The sequence below is a fragment of the Erigeron canadensis genome, chromosome 9 (assembly GCF_010389155.1).
Source record: "Erigeron canadensis isolate Cc75 chromosome 9, C_canadensis_v1, whole genome shotgun sequence".
Classification (NCBI taxonomy): domain Eukaryota; kingdom Viridiplantae; phylum Streptophyta; class Magnoliopsida; order Asterales; family Asteraceae; genus Erigeron; species Erigeron canadensis.
In genome coordinates, this window is record NC_057769.1 from 23279771 (window position 1) to 23298702 (window position 18932).

Genomic DNA, 18932 nt, shown 5'->3' on the forward strand with positions numbered 1-18932 from the left:
TCCTAACAAAATAATCTAAAAATCCTCCTAACACTCTAAAAAGATGACATATGGTATCCACTAATTTTCTTTCCTAATCTTACCCCCTGATTTTTCCACATGTCATAATCCAATAGTTATAAAAAATTTAGGCTATTTTGTTAGGAGAATTAATCATTTCCCAAATGTTTAGATGTTTAGTTCAAAGCTAATTGGTCACCCAACAAAACATACACTTAAAATCTCATACATCTACTGTAATTCAATTTAAAGTTAGTGATCTACGTTTATATATACGTTTGTTAATATTTTATAAGTTGTTCAGTCACCCGAGATCTAAAACGTAGCCTCACCATTGTATGTATTATACATTTAGTCTAAAATTCATTTGTAAAGTAAATTTTGTTTGCAAACTTATGAAAACTATAATTAAGTGTATATCACATGTGAATATGTAATTACAAGTAAAATGCGAAAATTTTAAACGAGAACAAATTCTTTTTGTTGAAAATGTGTAATATAGATATAATTTGATATGTTCCCTTGATCGGGTCATGTAAACAAATACAAATCTATATCTACTAGAACAGTATCCGAGGGTTGCGGCGATGTAATGACGGAGATGGTGTAACGGCGGGAGTGGTGATGGCGGTAATGGTGGTGGTGGTGGTGGCAGTAGTGGCCAATTATTGATGTTGGTTGTGGCTGCGGAGAGTAGCTTAGGTTATTGATGTAATATGGTTTTGATGAATTATTGGATCTTAATTGCTGAATGTTGAAATTTAAAACTAAACAAAAACTCTATTTGCTTTATAATATACGAGAGAAAGTACTCGCGTGTTGCGACGGTGAGATGATGGGGGTGATAGGTCATAAATGTGATAGGTCATAGAGTGTGATAGCCAAATGCCTTAGTCGTACGGGCTCTGCCCTTGGATTTAAAAATTCGTCGAAAGTATATCGAATGACATCTCTAATGAAAGAGCATGAAATTTTAAGGACACCCATATAACTTTTATAATTTATCGATGTACGGTTTTTGAGATAAAAGATTTTGAATTAATTAGAGAAATAAAATGATTTATGTAGGAGAGAGAAAAAAATGAGTGACCGAGATTTGAGAAAAGGGATGAAATGAAAGTTGAAAGTTACGGGGAATTGATGTATGATACATCATGCATTATCATGTGCACATTGTTGAAATTGAAAGTTGAAAGTTAAAACCTTATTTTCTTTATAATTTAGTATTGATTATAGATAGTATATTATACAAAATACAAAAAAAAGGTTAAAATATTTATATAAGTTTATTTAACTAGCTTTTTTTAGAAGCAATTTTTTAAGTCTTAAACGTAAACATAAACCCAAAATTAAAAGTACTCACATTTAAATAATAAAAAAATTGAAGGCTTTTAACATGTGGGGGCCTCAAGCGACCACCTTGTTATTATTATTGAGCCGGCTATGCGAATACCATTAACAAGGTCGTAAATTCCGAGCTAAAGTTAAATAACTCAACTTTTATTATATATTATATATATATACTAATAAACTAAAACAGGATTAAAGTTCTCATTGATTAACACGTGACGCATTATTAAAACGACATGTGTGTCCTTTTGGTTATATTCATTAAAAAAAAACTTATTAACTTTATTATATATAAATAAATTATTTATAGTATATCAAAATAATAAATATAAATACAATACATATACCTATACGTACGTAGCTATATTGTTGTTTTTTTTTTTTGAACTTCCTAATTCTAATACAACTATACAACTTTTCCTTATTCAACTAACCATCGACTTTATATATACGTTTACTAGTGCTCAAACGCGTCCTATGGACGGGTTATCTCAAAATATATCGATCAAAGCTAAAAAGAATGGAATTCAAGTATATTATAGATACCAAATAAAATTAAAATAACTAAACATAAAATGATTAAAATAAGGCAAAAAGTTGTAGAAATAATGCGCAATAAACTAATCTTTCGGGGGAGATCTAAATAACTAAAAATTAAACATAAAACATAAAACGATTAAAATAATGCAAAAAGTTGAAGAAGTAAATTGTGATTCTAGTTTATCCTTTTTTCCAACTGTAGTTTAATCAATACATAAACTAAAGAAAAAACATATGAAAATTAACTCTATGTAAATAGTGATTTCAGTTTATCCTTTTTTTTCAAGTTTAGTATAATTTAAAAAATATATACCAATTCATCAACAAAGAACATTTTGATTTTTACTTGTACAAACATTGTATCCTAATATATCTGTGATTTCCCTCGCCACCTTTATTTTGTACCGAATGGTTCCTTTTGTACCCTTCAAAATTACCTGTTGTGTAACTTATCATAACATCTGTGATCTCCCTCACCACATTTTCACGACATAACTTAATATTCAAATCAATCATCCATTGAAAGGGTAATCTAATTATAGAATTTATATATGCGAAGTGAAAAAAATTTAGATAAACACAACGATAAGCAAACCTTGTGAGGGTGGTTACTAAACTACAATAGAAGCGTCAATATCATTAGCAAACTATACATTTAATAGTATAACCTGTTGTAGTTTGCATTACATATCTAAGTATCATTAAAATCAATACAAATTCAATAATTTTAAGTAAACAATGGACAGAGGCATCCTTGTAAAATAGAAGTGAAGTGCATAATTAGGCTTACTTGGAGGGGTAGGTTTGAGACTAATTGTCAAAATCAAGTATGTCACTGAGAGAAATCTCATATCAAGATCCAAGATATACATGAGATTATTATAGTAAGTTGATGCAAAATAATCATCAAGGTAGAAAACAAAATAATTTTAAAAGAATACATTTAATGTCATATAGAGAGGTATATCGCAAAAAAAAGACCTTTAAAGGAATACCGTAGGGGTGTTATCGAGTCCACCCATTATAGTAAGGTGATACAAAATAATCATCAAGGCAGAAATCAAAATAATTTTAAAAGAATATATATAATGTCATAAAGAGAGGTATATCGCAAAAAAAAAAAAAAAAAAAAAAAAAAAAAAAAAAACACCTTTAAAGGAATACCAGCTCACCATTAAATCCTAACACTATTCTTAATTGAAAAATCAAAAATTAATAGTCACGCTTCAATTATAGATAATAATCATGAGATTGACAATCTGGTATAGATTAATAATCTATAGTTCCATCCAAAATTATAATAAATCATTTAAAAAAAATTCTAGATGAGAAACATTAATGGATGGTTAATAATACGGAGTACCTTATAGCAAACTTTATAGCAACAAAATCAAAACACTTGGTCGCAAATGAATATAAGTCTGCATTAGGTTTTACAAATACAACTGCATATATTTTCAAATATATAATACACTAAATTAAAGAAATGAATAATATAAAATAATGACGATTAAACATGAAGAAAATATATTAAAAAAATCTTTTTTTTATGAGAAGATTGAACCTTTTGTTAAGCCGTGAGAGGTGAGGGTTTATAATTAATTAAATTTAGGTTGTATATATAATAACTATTGAGAGAGTTTTAAGAATAATAAAAATTTATTTAATATAATAAGTCGGTTTGGGAAAAAAATTTAATAAGAGAGGTGCCTATATAATTTGAGAATTAATTAGGAGGGAGTATTAGGCTAAAGAAGGGGGATTAGAGGTATCAAGTGTACCCCCAACCCCCTCTTTTAGTTATATTATAGATATCTTTTATTTATCTATCAATTGACATGTTTAGTGAATTGGTTTTTCATTTAAAGTTTAACTAGATTATAACCCCGTGTAATACGCGAGAAATATATATATATGGGAAAAGGGAATATAAGGCTGTCTGACACCTAAGCTTAGGTGTGGAACCCCTCACATACTAATATTTTATTATTTATTGTTTAATGAATAAATGCATGGGCCCCATGATTTTTATGGATTAAAAAAACAATATGTGAGTGTTCCACACCTTAAACTTAGATACCCGACAGCCTTATGTTCCCATCCCCCTATATATATAATTAATGACATGTTGAACTTGGTAAAAATTGAACCACTAAAAAAGCGTGAAGTTAGATTGATGGTCGTTGAGATTCTGGTTAACGATGACCGACCGGTTGGAAAAATGGATACATCATCTATTAGAGGTCTCGCTAAATAACGTTTCTGTTTGATTGGATGTCTTTTATGCATCCGAATATGTTTGTATTGTCTGTACTTGAGCTTTAACGTTTTATTTGAATAATTTAGTTATTTACAAAATTTACTAACCAATTAAATTACCAATCTATACAGCACATGTTGTGTGCTAATTTAACTTAAAGTTATGCATAATATCTTTACGATTTTCATACAACTATTTTTTTGATACATAATTGTGATAGCTTATTATAGATTTTGTATTTGTTTTTTTTTTTCCGGTTCTTCATTAGCTTAAAAATTGTTGAGTAATTATTGAAAAATTATGTCAATCTGTGTATTGCTTAAAGAGAAACTTTTATTAAATAAAAATTCAAAAGTTGATTTTAAATATAAAAAATAATATAAAATTAAAAAAATATTAGTTTCCATAATTATATATTAAACAACTTTAATAAATAATGTCTACAAATTTATATTAGGAAATAAAAATTGTTTAATTTATTGAATTAAAAGTAAATCAAAAAAAGTTAAAAAAGATATATGACATCATCGTTTTGATCTAATGGCTACAATTAAAAGTTGAACTTTATCTAAGGGTCCAAACTTTTCTATTTTGAAATTAAGGTTTCTCTTTTATATATATTTATAGATTCTTTACTACATAATCGACCCTTATATATTCATCAAAAGTTTATTTATCTATATCTACTATTGAAAGTTTTTCATTATCTTTCTTTTGGTTTATGTTAACTATTAATTACAATTATTATTATGTTTGTTTGCTTATTAGATAATAAAGTTATGTTTGTATTATGTGTATGGTGTATTTCCATATTATAGTCTTCGGTGAAAGTAGCTATTATTCCGGAAGCAATTGATCTTTATATATGTTTGCGCATAATTCGAATGTGAAAAATACCTTATTTTTCCAATCCATTGTTATCCGAAAACTTGAGATTATATATCTTTATATTATTTATACTATTTTGTGTTATTTGTTTACAAGATATACGTATGAATATTATTAGTAAATCTGTGCATCACGCATGGTATTATTAATAATGCATATGATACATGTAGATAGATAGATCATAGATGCGACTACCATACATTGTGTTCATACATTGTGTTCATACATTTGCAAATTGCAAAAAAACTTCAGCTAGAGTATGTGGACTATCTATCATTGTTATTTACTTATTTTTCACTACCTTTTACTGGTTGAACATTGGTTTCGGGAATTTCTAAATGAAGGGGCAGAGTTTCTTATAGAAAATTTCAAGACAATTTAGTGGAAATAAAAAATTTAGGAAGATACTTGGAGACTTAAATGTGAGTACGTCTCGAATCTCTCCATCACTCGTGCATTCTTGGAAACATATGCATATTTGTTTTGGAAAAAAGTGAAGCTTTTGGTCAAAACTTTAAAAGATGACCAATTCCTAGAACAAATTGATTTTCTCATTATCGAAATAGTTTATTTACTAGGTTTTAAACCCGTGTCCGACACTGAATACAGACTTATGATATTATCAATATTAGATCTTTATACATTTAACTTATAAAAATTGTAGTTTCAAAGTTGAAAATATACGTAAAAACAAATAGTTCAATTCAAATGTCAAGAATGATATGAAATAAAAAACAAAATAATGTAATGAATAGCCATTAAAAGCGTATTCACTTCATCTTTTGCAAAACGTCTTTATAGACGATATTTGTTGTAGTGTTATTTGTCCTCATATCTTTGTGGCATATCAAAATCTTGAGACCCTTTTTTACTCAACTCGAGATACTGCAATGTACAATTGTCAGTGTGAGAAAACCGGACGTTGTAGATACAAACCGACAGTCGATCATGATTGTCCTTGACTTTTGTTAATTGTCATTACGTAAGAAACCACCAACGGAAATTGTCTTCTATGAAACCTAAACGGGATTGTTTTATCTGACGATATTAGCTTCATTCTTATTCTTATTTTTATGTCTTGCAAAAAGTTAATTTGGTTTCTATCAACCATATTATTGAATGATTTTGTTGGTTTCGATGAATGTGTATATGTATGGTATTATGTAACTTAATGTGATAACTTATATAAGAATTTTCATATAATAACAATTAGGACTTTTTTTATATGCTTTGATAAAAATTAAGACTCTTGATTTCAATAACAATGATAAATATGTATATTAGTACACAAAACTAATATATAAAAAAGGATAAAATTGTACGTTTTAATTGAGCGATAAAATGAATCTTGAATGTAGTTTATATTAATTTGAATTTTGGATTCAAATAACCCTCTTTTTAGAGGTTTAGTAGTTGATATTACCCAATATATTTAACTTGGAATTCCATCTAACAATATCTAAAGTCCGCTGATCAAATTAATTAGAGATTAAAGGTTATGATCTAAAACAATGATGAACATATAAGCTAATATTTATAATTTAATAATGATCTAATCTAATATAAATATAGACAGATACGTACACATTTTATAGTCGACATTTATGTATCGAATTCAATTAATAACTTAATATTTATCTTTAGTTTTTTAATGATCTAACAATTATCTTTAGGTTAGATGTGATCGAAACTATGTATGTAAATAATATATTTATTTATATAAAAAGTCAAGAAAAGTAAAAAAAAAAACCTAAAAAAATCGAGAACATGATTGGTTAATAAGCTATTAGAGCAACTGTCATTTAGTATAATAAAATATAACTACTGAGTATAGTTGATATTTAATCTATGTTTTGACTATATATAAATTCTATACTTATAAATTAAAATTATATACCCATGTTAAAAAGTTAAAAGAATAAATACAAACTAACCAATTTATTTTATTGATTTGTACGATTAGCCTTTTACCTTCTAATTATTTTTAGATCAATTATTTACATCAATTACCACTACCACTTACCCCATCACCAATTCACTACCGATTGTTGTCACTACCACATTACCGCCACATTGCATAATAATCCTTCTATCATATAAATTGATTATACTACCATCTTTACATCCGTTATATTTACATCAAACTATACCACTCGATACCCCCACCACCACGTATCAATACTTGCCGCCATCACCACCCGTCGTTGATACCACTAATTAAACTGCCTTTGTGATCACACCGCAACATTGTTCGGGTAACGTGTTAGTTCGTTTTATCGCTGAAACTTCATTTTTATATGGATAGAAAAAAAAGAATATAGACATTTGGATTGCTAAAGAAAGATAATTTAGAACTATAATTAAGGGATGAAGATTTATATGTGTACAATATATACATAGTAACATATAAGTTAGACGCAACAATGCGAGAGATTAATATCACAAATACGACTTCTGTTTTTTAATAATACAACTTGTTTATACACAACAATATATCGAATGCTTAACTTACTCTATAATAATGTGTATAAATTATACTACGTTTTATAGGACACATACCACCTCCTTCATTAACGATATGATTAAAATACATAAAGAACCTAAATCATCTGAATATGAAAATAGAGATATCGTGTCACATATTTTTGCAACATTTACAACATTGCATTTGTTTTTATCTCTAGGAATAAGACAATATAACGTGTCTCCAAAGATAAAAAGTAACTCCCAATATTGTTTATATATATTGTCCTTAATGAGTTATACGTCTAATAAGGTCTTCGACAGTGTATTGGAACCCTACCAAAGATAAGAGATTAAGTATGCTTTCAGGTTCTACCTAAGGTTATAAAAAATCGCCGACCTTACGAGAATTAAGGATCGAATTCATGATCTCTTTCTCCAAAGATGAGAAAAATGTCAAGATACATTATATATAAGGTGCCTGGAAAGAATGTTTAGTATATGTTTGTTAGTATCATCACTATATGTTTATCTCACACAATGAGAAATCCCACTTTCTTCAATGAATGGTTGCCTTTCATTTCTCACCACCCATATTATTATTGTTTATGTTCTTCTAATTATAGTCATCCTTCTCCTTCACACCCTAATTATCATAACATCCCATCATCATCATCATCATCACATCAACTAAAAGAAACTCTTCCTCTTCTTAGCAATTTAAGTCACACAAAACTTGACCTAGGTCAACATGACCATCATCTTTCATATAATCAAGAAATGGAAGATAAAAATATATTCAAATGCACAAGTACAATTACAAATCAAGAAGCTGTTAGTGTAACACTAAATATAGGGCTTTCTACTACTTCTACTAGCTTCCCTAGTTGCTCTAAATATAAGGGTAATAATGGTGATGAAATCCTTCTTGGGTTTCCTTGCTGCACTAAAAAGAAAAGTGTTAAAGAAAATGATAAAATGCTTCTAGGGTTTCCTATATTGAAGAAGACTAGCCAGTATTGGATTCCAAATCCTGGTCAGATACTTGCTGGTCCAAATAAGTTTCCATGTCCAATTTGCTCCAAGAACTTCACAAGATATAACAATCTTCAGGTACATATTAGCTATATATGATATATCTATATGTATATAATATAATTGCTGTTTTACATAAATAGATTTTAATTTATATGTACAGAATTGCATGTACAATTGTACATGTTAAAGCAATAGAATTGAGTTGAATAGAATGCACAAATTTCATGTTCTTCCTTTTTTTAAGAAATCAATTATTAGCTTAATTTTACGGAGTTTTAAGGATGTGTCAAGTCATACAATATAATTTATAAAAGATAGACTTAGTAGTATTATACTTTAAAGGGTAATGGTTAATATAGTGTTATGCATAATTAATGAAAATCTTCGTATATCAGTATGCGTACGTACTCTATGAATCTTCATATATTAGCTTTATCATGATTTAATGATCAAGACTTTATCTTATTTGTTTCAGTGATCGGAAATATAATGTAGGGGTTCAAATCCCAACCCACGCACATATGAAAGATATGTGATTTATATTTTCTCATGTTGTTCATGAAATAAGTACTAATTATTAGTAGGTGAGAGACTGATAATAGATTAAGGGATTTGCTAACTAGTGCTCCTAGTGCATTAGTTAAGAAAACATTTAATAAACTTGTTATTTCTTTATTAATCAAAAATTATATTTAATGTGTATTAATTCAACCTAACAATATCTATTTTTAAATAAACAATTAATACATATTTTCATATTTTAGGAAAGTTAGACTTCATTAAATGCTTTATTAAATGCTTCTTAATCAGTGCACTGGGTGCACTTTATTGTATGCACTAGTTATCCTTTTAGTTAATTTAAGCCTCATAAGTAGACAACAAATAAACAAAAATATGATATATCAAAGTACAAGTAGAAAGATTGAAAGAATATGACCTTAGCATTTGTTTCTTGTTGTTTGTACAGATATTCCTATTTATAAACTGCATATCTAAACACTTCCATCTGCATGTTACTGTGGATAAGAATCAGAAGGGTAAAAACTAAAGAGAAAAAGTAAAATCATCATGAGATTCATAGTAAAACAAAATGTTTACATGGTCAGTGAAGATCCAAAAACATTTAACATACATACACATGTGATGATCATCAGTAGTGTTGCTTAAGTGTCAGTAGATTCTTCAGTCAACAGCACCTGGTTTGTCTAATTCATATTCCTTTTATCAAAGAGCACTTTATTGTATGCACCATCTCATATGATAATATAAAAACAAAAGAAATCACTTAATGAGTTATATATATTGGGTTCCACCAAAGAAATTCACAAATTAATGTTTTTTTACAAAGTTCTTTTGTAATGCATTTGTTAATTAAGTTTTCTAATGCATCTTTGTATGTATATATATATACACATATACATATCTTTAAATTTTGTTCACATATGAAACGTTATAAATTTTATTCACATATGAAACGTTATAACAGTTCATGTTGTATTTATTGAAACATCAGATGCACATGTGGGGACATGGTTCACAATACAGAAAGGGACCAGAGTCTTTAAGGGGATCCCAGCCCACAGCCATGTTAAAGCTGCCATGCTACTGTTGTGCACCAGAGTGCAAGCACCACATTGATCACCCTAGATCAAGACCACTTAAAGACTTTAGAACCCTTCAAACACATTACAAGAGGAAGCATGGAGTGAAGCCGTTTGAGTGCAGGAAATGCGGGAAGGCAATTGCGGTGAAGGGTGATTGGAGAACACATGAAAAGAATTGTGGGAGGATATGGTATTGTACATGTGGTTCAGATTTTAAGCACAAAAGGTCACTTAAAGATCATGTCAAGGCATTTGGTCATGGTCATAATGGCGTAGATTTCACTCGAGAAGAAGAAGATGAGGATGACGAAGACATGATATCTGGGATAGAAATCATGTGACTTAATGCTGATGACTCTACTTATTATGTTTAGTGGCTTTTGCTTGGATGTCACTTGTATCGTCGTCGTATCGATTTTGGGTTTTATAGTATATGTTTTTGTTTTTTAGATTATCTATATGGTACTTGTCATCATGGCCAAAAGAGGATCTTTAGTTGATGTTTTTAAACTTCTGATCATCAAAATTGAAAGAATTTGCAAGCTAGGTTAATATTATAATGAATGCTAGCTAGCTTTTAGTATCGCGTATAAGCATGAATAAGTTTTTATAATTACATACATAAATATTATTTATGGTTTTAGCTCCAATCCTCCTTGCAAGTTCACTTCTCAAACATGCACCCTTGAAACGTATACTAATTAAGTACCTTGATTAAATTGGATGAAATTCGAACCTAATTAAGGTGATTTAGTATTCAAAGTGGTTTTTGGCTGACCAAAGAATGCAGTACATTTGTAACAGATGTCGTGATTTAGTACATTTCCTTCCCACAAGAGGCCTATCAATAGGCAATGCGTTGCATTAACCGTACAAATTCATCTTCCGACTTGTGCTGCATTAAGCTTTCCAATGCTTCTCGATCATTCTTCCCTTGGGCTAGTCTTAGACATGGCGTTGTACGTATTGATGACCAATATAATGCGGCACATAGTAGAAGTAGACGTACAGTAGTAGCTTCCTTATCCAATTCGTATCTATCAAATAAATGCGGGGCGTTTAATTTACATCTTCAATGTTCCATCAAACTTCATCCCTTTGTCTTTTCTCATATATACTTACTTCTTCATTATATTCCATGTTTTCCTTTTGTTATTCATCACAAAATACTCGTGTGTCGAAATGGACATTTAGAATAGACCCTACTAAAAACGGGCATGTGATTAATTTTTTTGATAAAAAAAAATAGCATACCAAAAGGAAGGATTGTTAGGGGCAAGGGTGTAGTCGGCTATTTATATCGGCAAAAAGCATCGGCTTTTTAGCAACCATATAGCACATGCATCAGCTAGTTTTGACAAGTTTAACCGGCTAGTATATATATCAGCATGTTTTGGCCGATCAATGTGAACGTTGGGAGCATGCCTTTGTGACCGTTTTATTTGTTCTTGTGCCAAAATCCTTTTATCACCAAAAACCTAAAAATTGATTTGGGGGTTTTCGATTTTGAGGCTAGATCTATGTTTTTCTTGGCTTCTATTGCCGGCCAAAAACGTTCACCTTTTTAACGGCCAAAACTTCGTTTGGCTTGTGCAAGGGTGTAGTTAGCTATTTGACTACTTGTTCGGTTTTCTGGCGAGCCCTTTCTTGGGTTTCCGGTGAACTACTGGTGTTGCTGCATGTTGATTCGGTTTTCCGGTGAGCCCTTTCTTGGGTTTTCTGGATAACCGATGTTGCTGCTGCTTACGACGGCTGTGGTTTTTCGGCGAGCCCTTTCTTGGGTTTATGGTGAACTACTGCTTATACACACACACACACACGTATATTTATCTTTTTACATTGTCGTTAATTGCATGTTTGTGATTAGCTTGGTAGTGTTAACTTAGCGGTAGCGTTGCCGGATTTTCCTTAGTAGTGTTGTCGTATTTTGTTCCATTAAAGCAATAGGTAGTCAGAAAAGGTAGTTTTAGCCGATAATGGTATTGTTGAAAAACTAGGTTGCCGGTGTTACGATAAATGGGCGATGATGATACAAATGTTCGTAAAAATGAGACTCGGATGATTTGAGGCGTATCTTGGCGGGGTAAACCTTCGGGTTAGCAGCCATGGCGTCTCCGACTTCCGAAATTTCTGACCCCAAATTCTGAGCTCAACTTTCTATTTTATAAAAAAACGGTCACTTTTTTATGTTTTCAGGCATCTTTGGCTAGTTTTGTTTGCTACACCATGTGATTTGGCAAGTTTTGGCTAGTTTTTGGCAACGCCACGTGTTAACTTGTCATTGGCCGAAAATTAGCCAAACTTGTCAATTTGCCAGAATTTTGGCACTACACCCTTGCCCCTTAAAAAAAGATTACGTTGAAAATCAAAATTTTCCAACCTTTTTTAGTAGTATTTATTTGTAGACCATGTTGTGCTTAAAGTTTTTTCGTCTTTATCGACTATAAGAATCTTTGAATTGATGTTGCTTGTAACTCTAGAAAGACCGATCGACATATAGTTGACCATCTTTATCCTTGGCTTTTATATATGCTCATGGCAAAGCAAACAACGAAAAGAGATTGACGCCTTTCAAACCTGAATGGAAGGGGTCTATCTGATTGGTAATTAATCTTCTTTCTTGGTACGTCCAATATTCCATTAATTACATTTGAACTTGAAATAATCTTTGCTTTTATGACATGGGGAGCCATACACTGATACACACATCTTGCAATCTTGTTACATTACACAAATCGTTAGTTAATTTTATATGTATGACTTGTCAAAAAGATCTGAGAATTTTGATTGGAGTTTGAATGTTGTTGATTTTTGTTATTCAATCATAAGAGAGTCGATTACATAATATATAGCCATGTTAACTTGGGGCTAAAGTTATGAAGGAGATAAACTAGGAACTAAGAAACAATAAACTAGGAAACATTCCTTTCCTCCCCCTCAAGCTAAAGTGTGAAGATTTCGAACACCTAGCTTGTCAAGTAAGTCATGAATTAAGTGCTTGTGTGCCCAATGGTTTAGTTAGAATATCCGCAATTTGCTGTTTACTAGACACATACTTCGGCAAAATTTCTTGAGATTCAACTCGTTCTCGAACAAAGAAACATTCCATTTCAACATGTTTTGTTCGTTCATGAAAGCCTATGTGAACCCAAACCTTAAACGGAGGATTTACAGTAAACTAGGAAACATTCCTTTAAATCACGAGCATCGGCGTGGATTAAAATAATTAATTTTTTTAACCTCAAATCTTAAATGATTGCTGATAAAAACCCAAATTCTTTTGTGAACCCAAACCCCTTCCCGCCATTGATCAAGAACTAGGTCGTGGCTTTTATCCCCGCGTCTGTCCTTTTTTTAATTGTGAGTATAATTTGAATGATTTACAATGATGATTGTTGTATGGTTAATGACATGTCAATAATTGCTAAAAAACTGAACAATGCATGAATGCCATGTGATAAAATTAGCGTGAGACTTTATGCTGTATTGTACCGGTCATAAAAGTCACAAATACATTAAAAAATCTTGCCAATCTTGATCTCATATAAATTGTACCGATTAGAAACCACTAAAAATTGATACCAATTTTTATTTCACTCAAGTGCAGGAAGCTTAGATTTTTATTTTGAGACTACAGTTTTTATGGTATCAATAAACGTAAAGTTAAACTATAAAATTAAATTACACTAAATTAAGATTCTCAATCATCTTTAAAACTAAATAAATACATAAAAATAATAGTAGAAATATAGAGTTTTATAGAAATTGCGAGGTTGTAATGGACACCACATAGTTCGATCACTCTTTCATTTGAAATTTGAGATCACTTTCTTGTATCTAACATCGGGTTATTACTAAGACTATCTCCCATACTAAAGATGTATGTTTTTCTATCGTATACCTTATAAATTTTTAAAATCCTTCAAAATCCTTTTTGCAAATTGTACAAACTTTTATTTGAACTACAAAAGAACAGAAACAAAATCAAATTATACCCCTGTTGTAGTTCCATTCTACCATGGCATTAACATTAACTCAAAATAATACATTTTCATACGCCCAGACAAGACGTTTCAAATCCTTAGGCATAAATGGCAGATACCCACAAGTTTTAAATCTAAAGAAAAGCTGTTTGAGATGCAACACTTTGTATGAAGACAAAGATAACTCCCCAACAGCTTGCTCTTTCCATGGCCACACCAATGGTAAGCTAAAATTGAATTTTTATTTTTATTATTATTTTTTTTAAATTAGAAATAGCCGTGTATTATTAATTATTTTTATATTTTATTTTATGGTCACTGTAAAATGGGTTGGATTTTTTAATGACATGAGTATAAGTTTTAATTATGCCGTGATTTGAAGGGGAAAAAATGTTGCCCTAATTTATAATCAGAGCCAAAATGGGACTAAAGAATAGTATTTCCACTAATTGGGACGATTGAAAAAGTAGGTTGTTATTTTAGGCATAACTCTGTTAAAAAAAATGCTATTTGGGTTACTATTGACCCGTATTCTGTTTTAGATTTCTACCTAAATGGTAGAAAAGGCCCTCCAACCTTTGCATGAGATGAGTATTGAACCTATGACCTCTGTCGTTTACCACTGATCCAACCATGCTGCTGGTGTGTTTGTATTTAGTGTTTGTTCTAATAAGGCGTAGCTAATGGTGAAGCCACTGGTGCAAAATACAGTTCGGTGCTTTGATGATATATCATGAATTCATTATCAATGTCACCTTTGTTCAGAAATTTGAACCATTGTCGGATTTGATTAAGCTACCAGTCTACCACAAATATTTAGCACGACAGTAATAAATCATCGTCAAAGTTCATCTTTGTAACCAAACTTCTGTAGAGTAGATCAAGTCTTGCATTACTAGCCAAACAGACAATGATTCTTCATCAATGTGACAAGTTAATGCTAAAGTGATGACTGTAAACTATTCCAAATAATAGCAGTTTCATATGTCGTTTTATCTGGCTATACAAAATAGTAGGTTCAGTAGATGGTGTTCGTACTTCAAAATTGAAGCTATGCTTTTTTATAAGGATATACATTTTAGGCATGGATACTGTGGAAATTATTTTGCCGCTAAATGCTTATCGACTAACAGTGAATGAGCTTCATATACAGTTCTGAAATTAAAGAGCCTGTAATCAGATTCCATTTAAAAGATCTTTGTTGTGCCACTAAATGCATGTAGATGATGATACTGTATTGATTAGTTAAAAGCTTTTCATGTCATTAAAATGTTGAGCATCTTCACCTCCGTTTTGTCTCTTTTGCCTTTACTCTCAACCATTTGTCAGGTCGACTTACAAGTTACACCTTGCCAGTCTCTTTGGTATAATTTCCCTTGTTCCGTATCTGTTGAAACTTGAAAAACTACCGTATGCATAATGGTAGTTATAGTTGTGGTAGCGGCCTACTTAAGAAGCTGATTGAGTTATGGTAGATGTCTGAAACGAGGTTGGTTTGTTCTAATCCTACAGGTTCCCTAGATAACTCATTAACATGTTTGATTTTCTTTGAACATGGTGACATATAGCAAGGCAAGATAAGAAAAGAGGGATCAGTGGTATTCTACTTTCCTATCAGAGGTTATAGAGTTGGCTGACAGACGGGTTGGGTAACGGGTCAAAACCCAGGTGCATGTTGGACCTGGTCGGTTGACCCATGTATACCTTTTCTGTCAGATTTGTTAGGATCTAATATGTTAAACATGATCATATACGTTATAATAGTACAATAATAATTAATAAGCCAAATTTTTAATCAATTGATTTACTAGGTTGTAAGATAATGTATTGAAAATACTATCTGAGTAAGTTTTGCAGGGTTTTATTTGGTAGATTTTCTTATTTTACATAGTAGACATGTTAGCGATTAAACATGCATGGACTGAAATTGCCATCTCTAACCTGATGTATCAGGAAATAAGAGATATCCTGAACCGTGTAAATGGACTCCCTAAACAATGACTATTACTGTCATCAACCACTAATTTGTTTTATGAGTAGATGCATATTTAGACGTGCCTTCTGTAAGTAGTACTCGTTAAAACATTTCATAAATCTGAAGTGTTACTCATATTTATACATGCCATTTGCTTCTGTCGCATTATATCTCATTAACCGAAATATAAACATGACTTGATTATGTGGTTACTCTGTAGGTGATAAAGGATTATTAGCACTTGCTCCACCCCATCAAGGCATTGATGGTGAATGGAGTGATGGTTCAGGGGTCATTGTTTACAAATGGAATGAAAAGACCGATCGACCAAATACTGGGAGGGCTAATTGGAAAAAAAGATGGAGCTGTTGTGGTGAGTATGGTGAAAATGCACCACCTTGTCGCCAAGGTTGGCATGTCTCCTATGATGATGGATATACTCTATACTAGTTAATCGATGAGATAAACGATGCAAGTTTCTCCTCTTTACATGTATAGTATGCTAATAACAATATTATGTGGTTATATATTACTTCGTATATATATAGTCCTCTTTAAACTACCATTGATATGGCTTAGCATTGTTTGCATTCTGATCCTGTTTGAAGTCCATCTATAAATTTTTGTAAATGTAAGTTATAGGACCCAACTAATTTTTTGATCAGGTATAATGGAATTACTGATGAAATGAATCCGGCCTGTTACTTTCTATTAGCAGATTCTCTTCAATGAAGCTTATCCAGCCTCCTATAAATGATATAATGGATCATGATTCTTGGTTTCTTCCGATCTTTAGCTATAGAAGCTCTTCATCTTCATCATGAACATAAAAAAATTCTGGTCAAGTCTTTTAATTATGTTATTAACTTCCGTTTGCCCATTTTACTAGTTGGCCATAGATATGCAAATTTATCTTTACCTCCCTTCCTAATGCTTCGGATCATGTTGAATAGGGGCATAGGGTTAAATTTGCATCATTAAGATTTAAGAGTACATATATTTAGGAAGTATGTTATTTTTGGCTACTTTTTGTAAGAATGCCCGATTTTTGTAGGTTTTAACATCTCACCTATTTTCAATTAAGTTCATTATTTGGGTCCTATTAAATTGGTATCGGTCTATCAGAGCATTTGTAGTTTAGAAAACTGCACAAGAAAGTAAAATATGGAGTAATGAGACATTCGACTTTAGCCCAAGTCAAGAATGCAGAGAAGGTATCATTGATATTACTTTGTAAAACATAATATTTAATACAGTAGCAAATATATGATACAAGCTACAAGCACTGATTACATCCGAACCAAAATTTACAAATGGGTAAGCATTATCTTTCACCGGAACCTCTGTTTATTTCAAAATTAGACTCTTCTATCCAACGGTCTTGAATGACTCATGAATATGTTTCAGTGTCTCCTGATCCTTTTTCCATTCAGCTGCAGGTGCCATTACAAAATGTGCATACAGCTTGTTTTTAGCACAGGTAACTGATATCAAACTATGTGCACTTGCACTATCGATTTCATACACGTAATACACCTGCCCTTTATCATCTTTAGTCTCTTCAGCACTCACTTGATCTGCACCAGCAATCAAATCCTGCAAATTCACATCCGAAAGTGCAAGATTGTTTAGAACTACTTCTTTTGGAGCTAACTGTCTGAGCCCACCAAGAAAAGTCAAGTACTCCTTTTCAGTTTTCTTCTTCGGATTGTAGAATTCGCTATCAGTACCATTGGTTCCCTTTTCGACTTTTGATACTAGTCTTTCTTTCCATCCTTCTGGAATGTCATAGACATATTCAGCAGAGGCTTTTTTGTCTGAATTTCCACCATAGCCACCATAATTGGCTGCGCTGGCAGCTGTGCCGTAGTATGTGGCATATGATTCAGCAGATAAGGCAGGCAAGGTGGATGAGGTGGCTATGATGGTGGCTGCAGCTAGAGTTAATGCAGTGTTGGCTAAGTTTGGTAATTTTAGTTTGGTGGTGGATAGAATTGGAAGGTGTGGTTTGGTCAAAGGTGGTGAGGTGGTGGTGGTGGAGGTGGAGGTGGAGGTGGAGGATGTGGTGGTGAAGATGGCTGAAGGTGAGAAAATGGTGGCCATGGAATTGGATACTGAAGTTGGTTTTTGGTTAACTTGTTTTTGTGGGTGTGTTTAGTTGTCAACTACATGGTGTGTGGATTGTATGACAAAGTGATGGATTTTTTCTTATCCATCAGTTGGCTCTATGGCAAAAATGGTACCTCAATTAATAACATAATGTTAGGCCAAAACCAAAAGTATTTCATCTGTGACAAATGAGATCGGGCCAATGAATTGTAATTGTGAGTTTTAACACTTATTACATGTTATTTTGAAAATTCAATAATAGTTTTATACAATGGGGTCTGAGAATTCAAGTGTCTAATCCGAGCTGTGAAAAAAATGCCCTAACTTTTAGGATTCCAATTATATAAGCAATTTTTTTATATATATAATAATTGAGGTGTTATAAAAATAACATAATGATAATATGAAAAATACATACCACATGAGTTAACTAATGATTCGAGAAGCTCGCCTAACATTTTTCATATCAAATTGGTTGATTAGCTCTTCAGAGTCTATATTCTATAAGAGTTTCATTCTCAATAATTATAATCGTCAATCCACTAAGTCTTTCTTGAGACATTATTGAAACTTTTAATTCACATAGAAATTTTATTTCTTATTTATTTATTGTTATAATCTATTTCTTTTTAACAACAATTATTAGCCATATTAAATATCAAAATTCGTCTTTAACTAAAAACAAGCACCACTTTATTTAGTTAATAAAATATCAATTGATT

General features: G+C 31.3%; 3 protein-coding genes across 3 annotated transcripts; 2 read left to right on the forward strand and 1 right to left on the reverse strand.

Moving 5' to 3' along the window:
- Positions 1-8022: 8022 nt before the first annotated feature.
- Positions 8023-10686, forward strand: LOC122583975 (protein TRANSPARENT TESTA 1-like). The gene is made up of 2 exons (XM_043756344.1): positions 8023-8614; positions 10053-10686. Exons 1-2 carry the CDS (start codon positions 8042-8044, stop codon positions 10482-10484), a joined length of 1005 nt encoding a protein of 334 aa, XP_043612279.1. The 5' UTR covers positions 8023-8041; the 3' UTR covers positions 10485-10686.
- A 3380-nt stretch (positions 10687-14066) lies between these two features.
- LOC122582786 lies at positions 14067-16666 on the forward strand. The gene is made up of 2 exons (XM_043755224.1): positions 14067-14348; positions 16322-16666. Exons 1-2 carry the CDS (start codon positions 14162-14164, stop codon positions 16549-16551), a joined length of 417 nt encoding a protein of 138 aa, XP_043611159.1. The 5' UTR covers positions 14067-14161; the 3' UTR covers positions 16552-16666.
- Positions 16667-17305: 639 nt separating this feature from the next.
- On the reverse strand, positions 17306-18274 carry LOC122581756 (thylakoid lumenal 19 kDa protein, chloroplastic). Its single transcript, XM_043754028.1, has one exon. It carries the CDS (start codon positions 18202-18204, stop codon positions 17470-17472), a length of 735 nt encoding a protein of 244 aa, XP_043609963.1. The 5' UTR covers positions 18205-18274; the 3' UTR covers positions 17306-17469.
- Positions 18275-18932: the final 658 nt, after the last annotated feature.